General features: G+C 42.4%; 1 protein-coding gene across 2 annotated transcripts in view; it reads right to left on the reverse strand.

Moving 5' to 3' along the window:
* LOC310791930 (stonustoxin subunit beta-like) overlaps positions 1–19,817 on the reverse strand; it is a 60,864-nt gene that overhangs the window by 22,467 nt on the left and 18,580 nt on the right. Inside the window, exon 4 of one of the 2 annotated variants that reach the window (XM_083653612.1) lies at positions 13,414–14,406. The exons of the other annotated variant lie outside the window; for it this stretch is intronic. Within the exon in view, the coding sequence (XP_083509738.1) occupies positions 13,868–14,406 (539 nt within the window). The 3' untranslated portion in view covers positions 13,414–13,867. Of the gene's footprint in view, positions 1–13,413; positions 14,407–19,817 lie in introns of those variants that run through there. 2 annotated transcript variants of the gene reach the window in all.

The raw sequence follows: 19,817 nt of genomic DNA on the forward strand, positions 1-19,817 counted from the left end.
GTGCATGCAGGGCTACAAGAAAGAGACTACAGACAGAGTAGTGTCAAGCCGTTCGTCGGCTAGCAGCTAGCGTTAGCACTTTTGCTTACCAAGTGTTGAACTTAGCTCCGGTGGAATCGATGGTGTCCTTGTTATTTTGTGTCCTGTCGCAACATCAAGGTTCCGCTTCTGGCACCATGTTTATATGATGGATGTCCAGCCAGGTGATATGTTTTGACTCGTTCTTCATTGCAACTTAATGTCAGTAAAGCCTAATGTCAGTGAAGCTTGTGCTTCTTCTTCTACTCTCTCCGCTTTTACTGTGGCTTTCCTGCATGCTTGGAACCCTGACTGCCACCTGGTGGCTAACTCTCGTAAACAGAGGGCAGCATTTGTATTAATAAAACATAATGGAAGTAAATGCATTTGTTTATTTTAATTATGGATCATAATACACTGCAATTCCAAATGCACTTTATTTAAAAGTAGCCACACAGTGAGAAAAAATAAAGTGGGAAAAAATATATAATGTATTGGGCAAAAAGGTGATCCATCGATTCAAGATGCATCGAGATGCATCGATAATCGTTTTATAATTGAATCGTGTGGCTTTGACTTACAACTGAACATTTAGCCCACTTTGTAGAAAAGACCAAGATCATCTAAAAATGTATGATTTTTGGTTCATAGTCTTTAACCAACATGAAAGAAACGTGATAAGATCATGGCTCTCTCTCTCTCTATCTCTCTCTCTCTCTTTCTCTCTCTCTCTCTCTCTCTCTCTCTCTCTCTCTCTCTCTCTCTCTCTCTCTCTCTCTCTCTCTCTCTCTCTCGAGCATGAAGCACATCTGAGTTTAGTGGCCTCACCCTCCACTACAATTGAGGCAAACATGAATATTGATTTTAAATGTAAATTATACTATATGGTGCTCCCTATACTGTCGCCTCAGTTCACTCTCTCAATAGTAATCTCTCGGGTTATACAGATATTACAGCAAAACTATAAGTTCTATAGGAATAACACATAGTGATGAAAATACAATAAAAACATACAATAGGGCCGCTTATAAACTCTATTGAGAAGCTCAGACCCACTGTAAGACGCTGTAGTTATAATACTGTACAACAATGATTTTTTGCAGTGTTATACGATTACTATAGGATGTAAAACACCATTTAAAAGTATGATAAAGCTGCTAAAGTGCCATAATGACATTACCATTGGGAACATTACAGTTTAAATACTACAGGAATATGATAGGAATATAATTATACTATAAGAGATTAAAATATACCATCAAATACCATAAAGTAGCTATAAGTTTACTACTGAGTGTCACAGACACGTTAGACATATCAACAGATATTGTTAGTGATTTTGTTTTTGAATGATGATGCATCAATATTCAGTATCACAGCTGCTGTAATACTGAATATTGATATGATTATAATATTGAGCATGTCAGTGATGCTACTAGATGTTCATCCTCCTGCCAGTCTGTCTTGTGCTGCCATACTGTTGACTCTCTCTGTTAGCTCTTATGTAAGCACAAGTCAATATACAATACAGTATTATCTATATCAGATATTTATAGCTTCTGTGCATGAGAGAAATTAATGCACATTTACCATCAATACTGGCCTGTGTTAGGATGACAATACAAGGGGAATTGGAGAGGATGTGAGGTCGTTTTCCACTCATCCTGCACTGATGCTGTCACTGATGGATGCTGCCTCCTTGTTTACAGTGTAAACACATCTCAAACCTCTTTCTTCATTTGGATTTTGTGTGTATATTTTATTTATTTATTTTGTATAATTATTTATTAACGTGTTTTTCCTCGTTTATTGCATTATTTATTCTATTGTTTTGTTTTATTGTTTTTGTATGCTCCTATTACATCATTGTAGGCTATATTACATTAGGCCATGTCCCTAGGTATCTGTCAATCAAAACGTTCTATTACAGATATCTGCAAATCAAAATATTCTGACTACAATTAAATGTAGGCCTTCCTAACAGAATGATGCATCTTGTGTCAGTGAGTCTGCACTAGTGTAGTGATGTGACAGCACCTTCCTATAATATTCCTATAATATTACTATATTACTATGTAGAGACTTGTGGGTTTGATATTCTTCTGAAATGCCTTACAGATGCACAGTGCTGGTTTACATAGAGCTGCAGTAACCTAAGCATAGATGAGCTTTGAGCCTGGCTGCCATCCTCCTCCACTAAGAACATATTGACACACAGATCAGAAGCTGACAGGAATAGTAGCTACTAGCTTAGGTGTGCGCGTCTTGCAGGCTGCAAAATGGCTCTGTGAGGATTCTCTCCGCATCAATCAAAGAATCCAAACCGAAGCTGAAGCATCATCTGAGGGACACTCACCGAACCTCCTGTCCGCGGAGGCTGCAGGGCATTGGGAGGCGAGCAGCACGAAGAGCAGCATGCAACGCAAAGGCTCCATGTTTCTTCTCCTCTTGTTGTTGTTGTGTTTGCACTCTTCTCTCTCTCGGAGTGTTAAAAGGCCATGTTGTTTTTCCTCTCCCAGCGGGGTTGGGTTGGTCTTGGTGCCCGGGTCAGAGCTGCCCTGCTCGGTGTGGTGGTGTGGTACAGTACCGGACCGCTCCGAAGCGGAGGAGCTGCTGGATGGATGCGAAGAGAGGAGAGGATACTCGGATACAGGCAGGGCGTTCCTGCTGCTGCTGCTGCTGCTGCTGCTGCTGCTGCCGTGAGCTCAGCCCCCACACCCCGCGTCAAAACACACGCAATTACACAGAGCACTTCCGGTGTGCACTTTCACAATAAAAGCCTCGCTGATCAACAGTAGCCTATATTGACGTTTTTGGCTGTGTTGCTGTCCAGTATGGTAAATGAAAATACAGTGTTTTGTTCCCAAAATATATATTTCATAGGATATGAAGATATTCAAACAAAACTTGTGAAAAAATGTGCAGCGTTTTTGGAGAATATTCACCTTAGAGACAGGAAGTATAAACACAATTGGAAGTTCTGATTGTGTTTACACTTGCTGTGACTCATAAACCCCAGTCTGACTCATATGTGAGTCAAACTGGGTTTGACCAGGTGAGTCAGACTAGTTTGAGTAGTTTGAACAGCCGGCATTTTGAACAGGGAGTCTGACAGAATGGGTCAAGCGGGCGGAGCTACATAAGGTGAATACCATCAATCGACTGTCTAAAAATTAGCGTCGTTAGCGTGACGTCACCCATTGGTTTTTGGACTCACGTTTTGAAGTCTAGAGTATGGGAGTGTGGCCGTCGCCTTCTTGGCCTCACAGCAAGACGGTCCTGGGTTCGATTCCCGCCTGGGACGCTGTGGGCGCTGAGGGTGGGTCCTCATTGCACCGTGCCCAGGTGGGCACAGTTTGCATGTTCTCCCCATGCTCCCCTGGGGGTTCCTCCAGATAGGAACCCCCGCTAAATACATGCAAATAAAAAAAAGAGGAGTCTCCCTTGCTCAATTCCGGGATGCCTTTGTGATCGTGATTATGTTGTTTGACCCTCATAGACACTCAACAATTGAGCCAAGAGCTGATTTCTGTTTGACAAACTTCAGACTGCACCAAATAGATAAAAGGTGTCTGATGGCATTTATTTGTTTCTGACTCTGGGGGAAGTGGGAAAAACTGTCAAATTCCCCCCCAAACTACTGTAACTCTTTAACTAAATCACACACACATTTAGGCTATTCTATAAGATCTCCTTTTAACCAATGTAATATTTTTTCACGTCCATTCACTGAGCCTCCCCTGAAACTGCTTGGAGACCCCCAGGGGAGACCCGCCTCCCATTTTGAAAACCTCTGCTCTAAACAGTTTGCAACAGTGTGCAGCAGGCTTTGATGTATGGCTGCAACGCTTAGGTCACATAACAGGGCGGTGTTCAAAGCATCGCCGTTTCCATGGAAATAAACTGTTTGCTACGTGTTGGCCCTGTTATAACTAGGGCATTTTCACATGGGGTGGGGAATGACTCCCTTTCGGAGCTAGACTCAAGTGGCCAATTTTGGAACTACAGCTTTTAGTATCACTACCGTGGTTTCTTCTGTCAAAGCCTGAGCAAGCCCACTGAGAAATATAAAGTATCCAAGTGAAAATAGAGAGAGGCCTATCTAAGGAGGAATGTGCAGAAGCTTTATCTTCACACCGTGTGGAATTTGTCTAAATTATTGACATTATTGTATTTTTTTTTACTCTAAAGGAAAGTCAAGAATACATGTAGGCTATGCTATGCTTAAAATCTGTCATTTTGTTTGTCATCAAATATGTTTAAACTGCCTATTTTACAGATAGAGTTTCAATGCATGTTGAATGTAATGCTTCCATTAAATATTTTGGAAAAAATGCATAGGCTTAAGAGGACTTTTTCTTTTTCTGATGACTAATTGTGATTTTATTTTGAAGCACCTAGTTTCCAGTTTTGCTCTCTGTGGCTTGGCGCAGCTCTTCAACCCTACAGCCTCAACAGCTTCAGCATTGCTGCTGCCTTCAGGTGCTGTTGGAAATATCAGATAGGCTATTCGACCCATGAATGACCCAACAGAATGATAATACTGTACAAATGTAGTTCTCAACGTAAGTTCAAGCAGGAAGACTATAATATCTTTTACACTTCCTTAATTCACTTTATATCTCCACTCTTCAATCTACTCACAAGATCATAATAAGCTGTCAATTTCCGGGTTTCAATGAACAATCAGCTGGTTGCCGCCCAGTCTTTGTTAACCAATTGCATAGTGTCACATCACTGCTCTCATCACCTCTCACCCTACGCACCTCCAGTGTAAACCTATCACGTTGCTCCACAACCCAGTCGTAAGCCAATTGCTTGGAGGCGGGTTCCTTAAATATGCTTGTTTCTGTCTCATTCAGCCTCTCAATCATCGCTGCTGTCAGGCTCGCACCCTCCTCCTCCCCTTCTCCTCCCGGTCATCGCAGACCTATCTGATTCTTCAGTCGGAAGAGTCTCATCATGAGTGTCAGAAGGAGATCACCAGCACCACCAGTATCTAGACACTGCAGGGGGATATATGTGTGATCTGGGCTGGTGCAGCTCTCTCAAGATCTCCCTGCGGTGTCTAACCGCCAAAGACTAATAACAAAATGTTATTCTCATCATTCTTTCTGTAGTAAATTATTCACTTTATTGTAATAAATATCACTTTATTCATCCTTTGGTCTCTAGTCTCTCCTGATTGAACTGGCTTTCTCATCCATAGTTCAGTCATGTGTTTTATTGTATGCTACTGGTAGGCCATGTTTATCTGACATTTTAATAACAGTCATGTAACCAAACAAGCTCTTTCCATTGGCTTTTATTTCAGGATATTATTTTCATGTAAGAAACATACATGAGATTGCAAGTTCATCACCAGAAATGTTACCAAATACCATGAAACAAATGACAGAATTTAAACCATATTAACCAGAGTCTGCTTTAACTGAAACTAAAACCCTTTTTGATGATACAATTATTTTGCCAAGAATGAGAAAGGAAAAGAGACAAGATACATGAATAGTTACAGGACTTGTTTCACCGACAGACAGTTTGTCAGTGGAGAACTCAATTAAAAGAACAAATCCATCTTCAAATGTGCTTGACACGTCTGATGTGTTTTTTTCTGTTGTTTTATTGAACAAATCAATAATGGTTATAATCGACAAAAAACAATGTACATATGTTGATTATTTGTCTTAGATGACAGTGAATCCTGACACCACTATACATCAGATGGCAATAAGTCATTTTGTTGTAGGCTCATAGGCCACACACACATTTAGAGGGACACCTGCCATAGCAAAAGACTGTACAAGAAGCCGAAAATACTTCAAACTATTTCCTGTGTTGTTGGTTTCACTAATGATAAAAAAAACATACAGGTTAGTAAACACTATTATAAACATTTTCAAACCCTAGTTTGATTCCTAGTTTATATTTACTAGGTATCTCGCGCGCTATACGCGCGATCGATTCCTAAGCTCGCCCACCCTGCAGCTCGCATACACAGCTCGGCCGCTGTGTCACCACGCCCGCAGCTCAGCTGCTGCGTGGCCTCGCCTGCGCTATCGGCACGCGCGCAAGGCCTCCCTCTCTCCCGCTCTCCCTCCCCCTCTCCTCTCTCTCCCTCAGTCTATCTCCCTCTCCTCTCTCCATCTCCCTCAGTCTCTCTCCCCCTCTCCCTCAGTCTCTCTCGTGTGTGTGTCAATGATGACATCATCAGTGATGTCACAATGATCTCACAATGCCTATGTATGACATCACTGATGTCATCAGTGATGTCACTATGACATCATCACTGATGACATCATCAGTGATTTGACATCATCAGTGATGTCACTATGACATCAGATGCCTTAATTGCTCAAGTGACATCACTGATGACATCGCTTATGACATTGTCAGTAATTTATGACATCACTGATGACATCGGTAATTAGGGCAATCACCTAATTTAAAAAATCTGGCTCCGTCAGGTCACCTGCACGGGTGCTCTTTACACCCCCCGAAGTTTCAGCCCGATCGCACGTAAACCGGCATATATATATATATATATATATATGATATACAGTAAATGGATGTGAGCACAGTATCGAAGCTTCTTTCCTTTCTCTCAGAATCAAGTCATCACTTTACCCGTCTACCAAAAAGGGCGGGTATGAGAATTAATGTCAGGTGAGTTGACATTTACACCGGCTACAATCAGGAATGTGCAAATGAGCTGAAGCTGTTTTTCTTTAGCTTTGATGAGGCTGAGAGTTTACTGCTCTCTTTTCTCATCAACTGGATCAATCAATGAGGGGAAACAAGGTGTCACTTGGACCTATAAGGGTCTATTTGTCTTTGATCATATGTTTCCCTTCTGGGTTGGAGTGCAGGTTTCATCCCTGTTCAGTGCTATTGACTGCTGATCACTTCACTGGGCCTACTGCTATTCAAACTAATGCTGCTTACAGTAATAATAATGATAACTTAGGCTAAATGTAGTCTAGGCTTATAACACTTCCAAAAGTTTACAAAGCACATTACAGATAAACCCAAGTCATAAAATAAAAATAAAGAAAAAAGAAAAAAACGTAAAAATACACCTGTCAGATCACCTGATTCCCCCTATTTGCCCAAATGAAATTCTGTACATTTACAGAATTTAATGACAAACAACATGTACTGTAACATGTGTCTACTCCAAACCCTTTGTGGTCTCATGAGATGATATTTTCACTATTCCATGGTCCAAAACATCTCTGTATCAGCTTGCCTCTTTGTGCGGTCTGTGTATCTATCAGGAGAAGGCAGGGTACTCCCAGCTCGCTCTCACTCACACTGTCGCTTTTCTTATGCATGACAGCTGGTAGCCTAACACAGTCATGACCAGCATGTCATGCCTCATGTTCCGCCACCAGAGGGCAGTGTAACCAAGCAAAGGGATGTGCATAGTCAGAACAATTGGTGTGGTGTTGTTGTTGTTGTTGTTGTTGTTGTTGTTGTTGTTGTTGTTGTTGTTGTTGTTGTTGTTGTTGTTGTTGTTGTTTTTCTTTATTTGCAGTTATTTTCCTTCTTTTCATATATGTTGCTGATTGTTTTGTCTATACTTATGCAATGTCACAAATAAAAAGTAAAAAAAAAAAAAACTGATGTGTGTGTGTGTGTGTGTGTGTGTGTGTGTGTGTGTGTGTGCGCGCGCGCGTGTGTGTGTGTGTGTGTGTGTCCTAATTATTAATAATAATAATAATAATAATAATAATAGGTAAAGATTGACCAAAAAAGTGTTTTAGTCAACAACATTATCTAGTTCAATATCAATACAAAATGTTTCTATCTCTTTATGTTCTCAATTCTCAAACAATCTTTCACTTCCCCTAAGACATAAGAAGAATGTGATGTGTTGTACAAGCCACCATAGAAAGGTACATCACTAATGCTCACGCTGGGCTGAGAGTTTAATGAGAAGAGAGGTTGAAGCGTGTCCTCCATGTGTTTCCTTTGGCCTCTAAAGTCTGAGGCTGTCTGCTTTTTCACATTCTGGATCCAGGCGGAGCAGATGTTCTAGATTGGCAGAAAATGAATTGAAAGACTGTATAACAGTTGACTTTAGTGTGTTGTTGTTTTTCTGCATGCTTAGTTTGGTAGTTTGGTATCCAATATCCATTGGTTAAAAAACTGTGCCAACAAGCCATTGATAGTGGGACACGTACATAGTAAAAAGAAAACAGAGTAATATTATTAACTTTTGACAATCTGTCACCTTGTCTTCCTTGGTGAGTTTCCCCTGGATCTTCTCTGGGTCAGAGATGGTGTCTCCAACATGGGCCATATATGACATCAAGTCCTGTTTAGCTTCTGTGGCCATACATACAAACATACACACACAAGCTGATTAAAAATGATACCAAGATCACCTCTGCTGCCAAAGAGAACAGACGCGCTCACCTGCCAGGATAAGTCAGTCAGCACAGTCTGTGTGTGAGTATCTGGTGGTCAGGTCTGCAGCCCGCTCCCCTCTGAAGGTCTTGTGTGTGTCGGCTCCCAGGTCAAGCAGAGTCCTCAGCGTCTCCTGGTGGCCACAACAAGCAGCACAGTGCAGCGAGCAATAACCTGTGACACACAGCAGAGACAACTTCCACACATCTGTAGCCTGTACTACAAAGCAAGATTAGTGGTTTAGCGAGGTAACTTCAGGTTTAACCCTGGTTTAGCCGTACTACAAAGCAAGTTAACTTCTAATCACCATGGCAACTCATGCTGCAAAGCTAACCTGGTCCCGACCAGGTTAGCTTCAGAGGATAAGATCAAAATCCATGACAGACCCATATAATCGGCTCTCTGGAGTCACTCACCGTTCATATAAGATCGCCATATGAAAAATAGATTGCAGTCAACTGAGAATAGAACAAGAAAAACATTTGTGGCTCTGTAGGCTACATAATTAAATTAAGCCTACTTACCACTTTATGTCTTAACAGCTCAACGATGCGTGGAGAAATATGATCACTATTAATCACGCAGCGCATATCATACACGGAGCCTCAAATGGAGTGAGGGTGATATTCTCCTACATGCCAGAAAAGCCTATACATATAATATAGATATGGGATAAATATGGGATAGCCCCAATAGGCTACTAAATATGCAGGCTACTCTTGCATGTTTCAGCTGGAATTGTGTCCTGTAGGCTGTATGCCAATATATGAGCAAAAATAGGCTAGTTTTTATCAATGAAAACTATGCCCGCATCGTCTCAATTCAGTTCAGCAGTTTTCTCTTTTATATTAGGCATCAGCATTATCATTATTTTATATATTAATTATTCGATCAGTGCAACTACACACATAATGAGTGATAGAGATCATTATTCATTGAGCATGCGTTTCTAAATCTATGGTCTAAATAGGTTTACAGATTGTGGAAATTTATAGGCTGAGATTACACATTTAGGGGACAGAAATCGCTGATCAAAGTAAATCAAATGACTGATGTGAATACAAGCGGCAGCTTTAGCAGTCCTTCAGCAGATTATATCCAACGCGGATTTTCATTCTGACATAGGTTACATTAAATATCCGCTAAAACTCTGATCACGCACTGCGCTTTCATTGAATCAGGAAATGGGTGTGAAAATGGGTGTGGGCGTGGATCAACTCAGCTGTTTATAATGTGATTGGCTAGCGCACCTCTTTCGCGTGGACGCGTGCCTGTGCACGAGCGAAAAACGTGCGCGTGCACAGGCAGATCCCAGATAAAGCCAGCTTCAGTTATCGAGTAGAAAACCAGCGTCGTAGTATCGTTAAACTAGATAGCTTTGATCCTGTTCAGTCAAACCAGATCAAAGTGACAGATCGCGGGTCTGTTAAGATAGCTTCGTAGTACAGGCTACTGGGCAGACTCAAACTGATGCCTGCCTTTGTAAGACAAAACACAAATATCAGAATCAGAATCAGAATCATAAAGACTTTAATGATCCCCGGGGGGAAATTGGGAAAATAGTATACATTAATCTTTTTTAACAGGTTATTTTGTGACATCCGTGAGGCTGTAATATGTTTATTTCGTATACGGTTAAATGGTCTGTTGACTTATGGTATAAACCAAAACTAAGAACCTATCAACTCATAAAAGAGAGTTACTGTGTTGAACCCTATGCGAAGTTTGATTTGAACAGAGGAAAAAGATCTCTGTGTGCTCAGTTACGATCGGGAACCTTTAGCACTAGAAACTGGTAGGTTTCATGCTACCCCTGAAGAAGATAGACTCTGTTTATTATGTGAATTACATGAAACTGAACATGTGGTTAATTTCTTGTTCTATTGTACTGCTTATGATGAGGCAAGGGACGGACTCGTGGTAAGATGCCCCTCTTCTTGTGGTGAGAGAGGAGGGCATCTGCTCAGCCTAGAATAGAGAATCCCCCCAAATGTACTCTTTAGTCAAATGTCCTCTATTTATTTTGACTTTTTTTTAGTTGGACGACTATGAGAAACTTGAGCTGTGTTTAAAAAAAGGAACCTTAATTCCTCACAGCAAATTGTATTTGTTCTGGGAGGAAAGACAGAACCTTTGGTTTAGAAACTGATGTATTGTTCATTATTGCTGTCTTATCTATTGCTGACTTGCGACTTGTGTTATTTTAAATGTAGCACTGTTGTGATGTTTTATTGTTGTATTTGATGTGTCTTGTAAACCCATGGGGGTTGGTGCACCTGGAGAGCATCATGACACTTGAATCAATCAATAAAACCATGTAGTGTATAATGGGACTGAGTTCTTGTAATGTGTAAGAATAGCAGCTCTTCTCACACATTGGTGGTTCTGGACAGGTGAGGAAGACAACATTTATCTGCAGGCATATTTTCCCCCGCTCTTCTTCTTTGGTTTTTGAAGTGATCCAAACTCCTTATTCTTTGTTTCATGCTCAATAAATCAGTGACACGCAGCCTATATTTTTATTTTAAAATCTGTATTTGAATATGGCAACATGATACCTCCTATCTGGATCCTTATAGTTTTGTATTTTTCATCATTTGTTATTTTTATTCTGTTCTTAGTTATTTTTGTTTTCAAGACTAAAACAAAAACTGTCTGTATATTTTAATTTTAGTTTGTTTCATAACTACACAATATCATTTCAGTTAGTTTTTTTCTAAAGTCTAGATTTTGTTTTGATTTTGGTTATAACTAAAATGTTTTTTTTTCAGACCTAGTGTGAGGTTTTAGTTTAAGTTAACTTTAATAACCTTGCTTCCTACAGTATTTATATTATGACTTCACTGACAGAGATCCAAGACAGCCCAAGACCGCCAATCACAGTTTCATGAAGCATGACATCATCATAGCAACAGGGTCAACCCCGCCCTTTCTCTTAGTTTAAGAGTTCCCCTCGTTCCTTAGTCAAAGTTGCTCTCAGCAGCTTTGTGAATATGTTAGAGGAAACTCTTAGCTATGAACTTTTAGTGATATATTTAGGAGTCCCCCTAGTGGTAAGATAAAATGCTTTGTCAATACGGGCCCAGGGGCATATGGAGGGTAAACACAGTTTACCCACCTCTTTGAAATGAGGGAGACTTTACTCACCTATTAGATCAACTGTATAACTCAATGAGGGGAAACAAGGTGGATAAACTACTGACCTTGGATAGTTTACCCACCTCTGTATTTACCACTACACACCTGTCTCAGTTAGAATGTCATTTTCACATTTTCTCCAGCAGCTTTGATACACTTCCTGGAATTAATATAGAAGAAATACTTTATTGATTCTTGAAATGAAAAACTTTATTGTTCTTTACAAACATTCACTTTGGCTTCACATCACATGCTGGTAAAAGACACTGGTTCAATCTTTCTATGCATATAGTCACTTCATCAACACAATCAATTTGTGAAACCAGCATGTCAGCACTGTGGAGGAAAACAATGTACATTTGTGGTTCACTTTTCTTAACAAAGTTACAAAGTGTCGGGAACAAAATCAATATATTAACAACTATTCCGCCATAGTAAAGACGTTTTGCTGGCTCCATTAAGGCCCATGCAGTGAAGAGAAACAGCAGAAATATTACAGAAAGAATACAAACAGCCATGGCAAAGTACACACATTCTTTAGGCTACTTAAGTAGAAGTACAGTTACTTGTGTAAAAAGACTCTGGTCAAAGTATAACTACTGAATTAACTTGTTTAAGTAAAAAAAATGGTACAGCCTCTGAAATGTAGGCTACTCAAAGTATAAAAGTATTTCTGCAAAGCTACCTGAACCTCACATCATATTAATGTAATTCGAAGACTATTAAACTTAAAATATCTCCTCCAAACACATTTTAAGATGTAGGCCTATATTAAAAAAAAAAAGGCTTTACTTTGATTAATAAAATTTGTGTCTGATATGGTTTGTCCACAAAAAAGTTCAATAGGCGATCATTTAATTCCTTAAAATAACATCTACTTTGTCTCTCTCATTACATTGCATCATTGATGTGATGTGACATGTTGCAGGTTTAGCCTGTCACCTTAAATACATTATTTTCCACTTTCTCACGTAATATAATTCAATTAAAAGTCAAGGGTGTTTTATTTTGAAAGTCATAACAGGAAGTGGTGTTGTTCACGTTGGTTAGCTTGAACAACGACGGCGGAGCTACACCTCCGCCATTTTGGCCCCTAAGGAGACTAGTGAAACCTGTCTGTCTATGGTCAAAACAGCATCCAGTAAAACATCCCGCATACAAAGTGCCGTACAGAGCTTATTTTTCAACTGTACATTCTCCTTCCCGGTCAAAATATATTGTGTTGCTGCTACTGTTGTTGTTTTAAGGGCCAAGATGGCGGCGGCGCTGCTTTGTGGCTGTTTCCAAAAATGCAGCATTATATGCAGCACACCCTCTTTCCTTCTACTCTCTTTGGCTTGATACAGAAGAGGAACGCACGCCGATGTTTCTGTCACTAGCGGGAAGCTGGGAGAGCGCGAGACAAAGTGAGTGAGACAAACTGTTACATGTTTTTGTCTGTTGTGCTTAAAAACTGAAGTCACGAGGCTGCTTTGAAAATATAACGAGTAGAAAGTAGATATTTGTGTTTAAATGTAGGGAGGAAAAGTACAAAGCTGTCAGAAAAATAAATACTCAGTAAAGTACAGACACCTTTTCAGTTTTCATAAACAATGATCAAATACAATTTAATAGTAAATATTTCAGCCTTAAACATCCACACCCACACACACACACACACACACACCCACACACACACACACACACACACACACACACACAAATACACTTTAACCAACATTCACTGTAAGCAGAAGATTTTATATTCAGGGACACTGTGTGTGTGTGACACACACACAGTGTCCCTGAATATAAAATCTTCTGCTTACAGTGAATGTTGGTTAAAGTGTATTTACAGTAACTCACTAATCTACAGTGAAACACACACGCCCACATTAAGGTGTGTGTGTCAGAGACACGCCCACATTAAGGTGTGTGTGTGTGTGTCAGAGACACGCCCACATTAAGGTGTGTGTGGGTCAGAGACACGCCCACATTAAGGTGTGTGTGTGTCAGAGACACGCCCACATTAAGGTGTGTGTGTGTGTCAGAGACACGCCCACATTAAGGTGTGTGTGTGTCAGAGACACGCCCACATTAAGGTGTGTGTGTGTCAGAGACGCTCACAAGTCTTTTTTTACTCTAAGTCAAGTCTCAAGTCTCTTATGGACGAGTGTTCTTCTATCATCTGCTGGATGTCATCTGGTCACACACACAGTCGCACACACTGACACACACGCATGATAAGAGGACTGTGTGTGTGATGCTGTACAGAGTGAAGCATCATGTCAGCAGCTGTGTTTGGAAACAGTGTGTTTCTCTCTCACTCTAACTGACACAGAGACACTGAGTCACCATCAGACCAGAACATAAACCCAGGGTATAGAGCTTCAGTGAATGAAGTTTGGAAAGTGTACAGGTGAGTCAGTGTGTCAGAGGAAACTGTGTAGAAGGACAGAGAGCCAGCAGCCCAGTCGAGAAACACTGCGACTCTGTTAGAGTCAGAGGAGGAGAGAGGTATGTTTGTGTGTCTGTCATTGTGCCAGGCAGAGTAATAATCATCAGAGCAGGTCAGACTCCAGGACTTTTCATTCCCTCCAAGCTCACAGTCACTAAGCTTTCCTCTCCTGCTGATTCCTCTGTAAGTCACTCCTATATAAACCCCTCCTTCCATCTCCACCTCCCAATAACAGCGACCAGTCAAACCATCTCTACACAGCAGCTGAGGTGAGTCGGTGTCAAATCTCTCTGGGTGATCAGGATATGGCTGCTCCTCTCTCACCATCGTCACCTTTCTGTTGTCTTCAGACAGGAGGAGGCGTCTGCTTGCTGTGTTTGGGTCCAGTGTGAGTTCACAGGCATCTGGTGAGACAACAAGACTCAATACAGCAGCAGCTTCTCATCTAATACACCTGCTGTGTTTATTATTTTATTAATTACTTCACTGTTAATTATTCAACAGTTTAATTTTGGTTAATACTTTATATTCGTGTATTGATTTAAATGACAAGACAAGACAACAAACCTCTGATGTGTCTTACATGAGCAATGAGCATGAACATATGATGAAAAGAGACGAATGACAACAGGGATTTAAACACACACACACACACACACACACACACACACACACACACACACACATACAAAACACACACACAGGCATACACATGCATACATAGACACACACTGCGCACGCACGCGCACACACACACACACACACACACACACACACACACACACACACACACACACACACACACACACACACACACACACACACATATACAGACACACGCAGGCATAGACATAATTAAAAAGATAAATATTTCACAGCACCAACACCTTAAAACACACACATGCTCCGAACACAGTCATACACACACACACACACACACACACACACACACACACACACACACACACACACACACACACACACACACACACACACATGAAGGCACACACACACACATGAAGGCACACACACACACACACACACACACACGCACACACACACACACACACATGCAGGCATACACGTGCATTAGTGATGCGTGGGTCACCCAGAACCCGCCCGCCCCGCAGCCGGTCTGTGCAGTAGACGTGACTGTAGTCACGTTGTACGCAACAATTGAGAGCGCATGAGGTAATTAAAAGAAATGGGGAAGAATAAGAAGTGTTTCTGTAGCCTGCCTCTACCTGCTACCTCCATTTAAAGACCTGGGATTAATTGAAGAAAACCGATAATAGCGGAGTAACGAAGCAGAAAGAAATCGACGACATGAAAGCAGCCGCGCAACGCATGTGAGTGTCTGTGTGTGTGTGTGTGTGTGTGTGTGTGTGTCTGTGTGTGTGTGTGTGTGTGTGTGTGTGTGTGTGTGAGAGAGAGAAAGAGAGAGGGGGGGAGAGAGACAGAGTTACTTTGCACACCATTGGAGAGCTCTGCTGCGCTCCTCCCGAGTCCGGAGACATATTACATTAAATTGGCCGTTGTGGGCTGCTGGGTTGGGCTGGGTTCAGAATTTTCTGATATTTTAACGGGCCGGGCGGGGCGGGCTGGCTCCAATGACGGGTTGGGTTGGGGCAGGCCTTAAAAAACCCTGACCCGCGCATCACTAACGTGCATACATAGACACACACACACAAGCTGTGCGCACGCATGTACACGCATGGACGCGCATTGTAACAGTCACAAATGCCTAGATCCTCTGTTTTGGGAACATTGTTTGGTTGCAGTAACATATTGGTCCACTGTGTGGCGCTCCTTGTTTTGTATTGACAACAGGGTTGGTTAAGACGACAGGACCTCCGGGGAGCGGGGAGGAAGCGCATTAAGGAGGGAGTGCGAGTTGGACAGGCAGCCGGAGGCGCACGGCAGAGGAGCTCCACACAGCCCTGGAGACGACGAGACAGGACACGAGGACGAGTGCCCTGGGGGGGACCGCAGCGTCCGGTCAGATCGGCCATCCTGCATGAGCGATGTTTAACACACGTCTGCCTCCACACAGCCTCACATCACGTCACGTCTCTCTCACCTCGGGAGGTGAGAGAGACGTGACGTGATGTGACATCACCCAGGAACATCTTTACCTTACTCTTCTTCTCAAGTCTGCCTCCATGCAGTCTATATGCAAGACTCCAGAACAGTCTTCACTTCAGTGACAACTTGCTGTGTGTAAAACTATAGCCTGTCTGTCTGTCTGTCTGTCTGCCTGTCTGTCTGCCTGTCTGTCTGTCTGTCTGTCTGTCTGTCTGTCTGTCTGTCGGTCTGTCTGCCTGTCTGTCTGTCTGTCTGTCTGTCTGTGTGTCTGTCTGCCTGCATGTCTGTCTGCCTGTCTGTCTATCTGCCTGCCTGTCCTCCTGTCTGTCTGTGTCTCTCTGTCTGTCTGTCTGTCTGTCTCTCTGTCTGTCTGTCTGCAGAGCAAGTCTCACCCTTTGAGAGTGAGAGTCACGCCACACTTGCTATTTTACACGCTCATAAAGGTTTTTCCCTCTCACTTCTATGATAATATTTCTATATTTTCTATCTATTTATTTAATATTTAAAGGGGCCATATTATGCATTTCTTAATTTTGTATCATATATATGTTGTTACAATCTTGGATGGTCATATTAAACATGGGCAAAGCTTCAAATAAATATGTGAAAGTGTTTTAATGTTACCCCCATGAACCACCCCTCGCGCCTATGAACTCTCGTAGACGAGATGACATGGATTTATGGCGATTTTGTGCGAGAACCATAATTTTTGTGACGTCAGTAAGGACTTGTTACCCTGGCAACAAAGCGTTGCCGCCGGCCGGCGCGCAGCGCGCGCACGCTAGCTCCCACCCTTCTCTCTTCCCTGTTCTGTGTTTCAGTAACCCGCGGCGGCGTCACAACTCACCAGGCTCTCTCTAGCCTGGCTGTCTGGGACTAACACAACAGTAGTCTCATGGAATAACGGATTCCAGACCGCAAAAACAAGGAGACGACATGGAAGTGAGCCAGGATGTAGGACTGAAGTGGTAAGTTCTGAAAATATGTGTCTCATTCCAGCATCGGTCCAATGTGCTGCTAGGAAGCGCTAACGTTACTTACCGGCTGGGTAACGTTAGCACTTGCTATTTAGCCTAGCAGCACAGCTGCCTTATAGACATGAACAACCGATGAATGACGAAAGGCACATATTTTCAGAACTTGTAACGTTAGTCCAACTTGCTGACTTCTCCAAGTCCTCATTTTGGTTTGGTCCGTGTAGCCTTTGCTAGGAGAGGCACACTTATAGTCACAAGCATTTGGGAAGTTAGCTAACTAGCTACATTAGCTAGTGTGAAGCTCCCGGTGTAACGTTATGGCAGGCCGTGGTAATAGAATCCCTGCTTGGCCAGCCACTGAAGGAAATGTCCCGGTGCAGCCCGGCCTAGCGGAGCTGTAGATAGCTAGGGGGATGTTGATAAATCAATTGATAGCTTGCTTTATGTCCAAGTCACGTTTTTCATCGATGGTCAAATTCGTTTTGACAATCAGTTGCTCGTTGATATAATTGTTTTACAACTACCAAATTTAGTAGCCATAGCAGAGATCGCCTGTCTGTTTCTGTTATGCATGACTATCTATCTATCTATCTATCTATCTTATCTAGATAGATAGATAGATAGATAGATAGATAGTCAGACAGACAGACAGACAGACAGACAGACAGACAGACAGACAGACAGACAGTCAGTCTCGCTTCTACAGCGCTAGCTCTCTGGGTTGCAAACGCAAAAACTCCTCGCGCTGCCCACCTGGAGTATTTTCCGGAGGGTGGGGGTTCAGGGACAGGACCTAAAAACAGAGTGTTTCAGACAGAGGCTGAACTGAAGGGGGCAGTGAGAGCCAGTACAAGATAAACAATGAGTTTTTTAAACTATGACTGATGCAATAAGTTACTCTACTGGAGGCCAACAATAAAATAATAATACATTATATTAGCAAAATATGGGCCCTTTAACTTGTTGCTTGCCGTAGGACTAACCCATCACAGAGTGAGCCCACCTTATTCTGCCTCTGATTGGCTGACCCAGATTTTTTTATCCTACCCTTAACCAATCATCCCCTGCCTAAATCTAACCAACCCAACAAAATACAACCACGAGTACCAACCAATCAGAGGCAGAGTAGGGCGGGTCATGGCGTCACTATCCCAGGAAGAAGAACAAAACAGTTTGGCGAACAGTTTGAAAAGAGAACTCAGTTTTCTGTGTCAGCTGAATAATGGCGTGACACTCTTTCAACTGAAGCAGGAGGTCAAACGGTAGGTAACCACCTCATCTTGATCATCCAAAATACCTTATTTTTATAGAATAAAATGTGTTCTAGTCACTCAGTCGGAGCAGGAGTAACGTTACACAGGCTGCTGGTGAACAGCGTGGCAGGTTGCTGCGGTGGGTTTAACAAAAACAACAACCGTGACTAATAGCTAGTTAGTTAAAATCATCAGGTATTTGCATGTGTGAGCTAATTGATACTTACTATGAACTAAGGGGATTGACAGTAACATGTAGCTCTCTTTTCAGACTGTGGGTCATTCATTCTTTAACTGCACACTTCCATTTTTGTCTGTTCGAAACAAATTGAAAGATGTCAGGGAAGAAGAAGCAGAGAGACCTGCTGTCATTCTGGGCAGTGAAGGTCAACCACCCCCTGCCAAACTTTCCAGGTCAGAGGAAACAGTGGAGGAGGCTGTGGATCTGTCTTTTCATTTCTACTTGTGCTGGTCAATTAGCAACACTATATTATACTATATAACACTATATAAAATAGCAGGAAACTGGTTTTAAAGTTGCACACATAATTGGGTGTAGAGAAGCTGCCTGAATAATGACAGAATAAGACAGAATAATGACATCTGACAGTCTAATCCTAATGTAGACTTGGACTCTGTGTATTTTATTATTTTTGATCATATTTCTTGCATGTTCACTATTCAGAGTAAAGAGAGAGAGAGAGAGAGAGAGAGAGAGAGAGAGAGAGAGAGAGAGAGAGAGAGAGAGAGAGAGAGAGAGAGAGAGCACGAGGAGGCCGACAGTGCAGAGAGAGCAGCTGGCATGAATAATGACATCCCAACAGTCTAATCCTGATGTTCATTTACATTGAGATATCTGTCTGCCTGTCTGTCTGCTTACCTGTCTGTCTGCCTACCTGTCTGTCTGCCTGCCTGTCTGTCTGCCTACCTGTCTGTCTGCCTGCCTGTCTGTCTGCTGACCTGTCTGTCTGCCTACCTGTCTGTCTGCCTGTCTGTCTGTCTGCCTGCCTGCCTGTCTGTCTGCCTGCCTGTCTGTCTGTCTGTCTGTCTGCCTGCCTCCCTACCTGTCTGCCTGCCTGTCTGTCTGTCTGCCTACCTGCCTGCCTGTCTGTCTGTCTGTCTGTCTGTCTGTCTGTCTGTCTGTCTGCCTGCCTGTCTGTCTGTCTGTCTGCCTACTTGTCTGTCTGCCTGCCTGTCTCTGTCTTCCTGTCTGTCTGTCTGTCTGTCTGTCTGCCTGCCTGCCTGTCTGTCTGTCTGGCGGACCGCTAACACCCCCCCCCCCACACACACACACACACACACGCAGATAGACTCGGCATGTGCGCCACCTACTGGCAAACACAAAAAGCTTTTTCCCCCCTCAAGACTCGACTTCAAACTAGGGGAGTGCATTTACAGTAGGGGGACCTGACAGAGTTCAGTGCCGAATTTCATGCTATTCGGCATAGCGCCACCTATTGGCAAACACAAAAAACGGTTTATCTCGGGAACCATTCGTCT

The sequence above is a fragment of the Poromitra crassiceps genome (genome assembly GCF_964638095.1).
Source record: "Poromitra crassiceps genome assembly, chromosome: 17".
NCBI classification, from domain to species: domain Eukaryota; kingdom Metazoa; phylum Chordata; class Actinopteri; order Beryciformes; family Melamphaidae; genus Poromitra; species Poromitra crassiceps.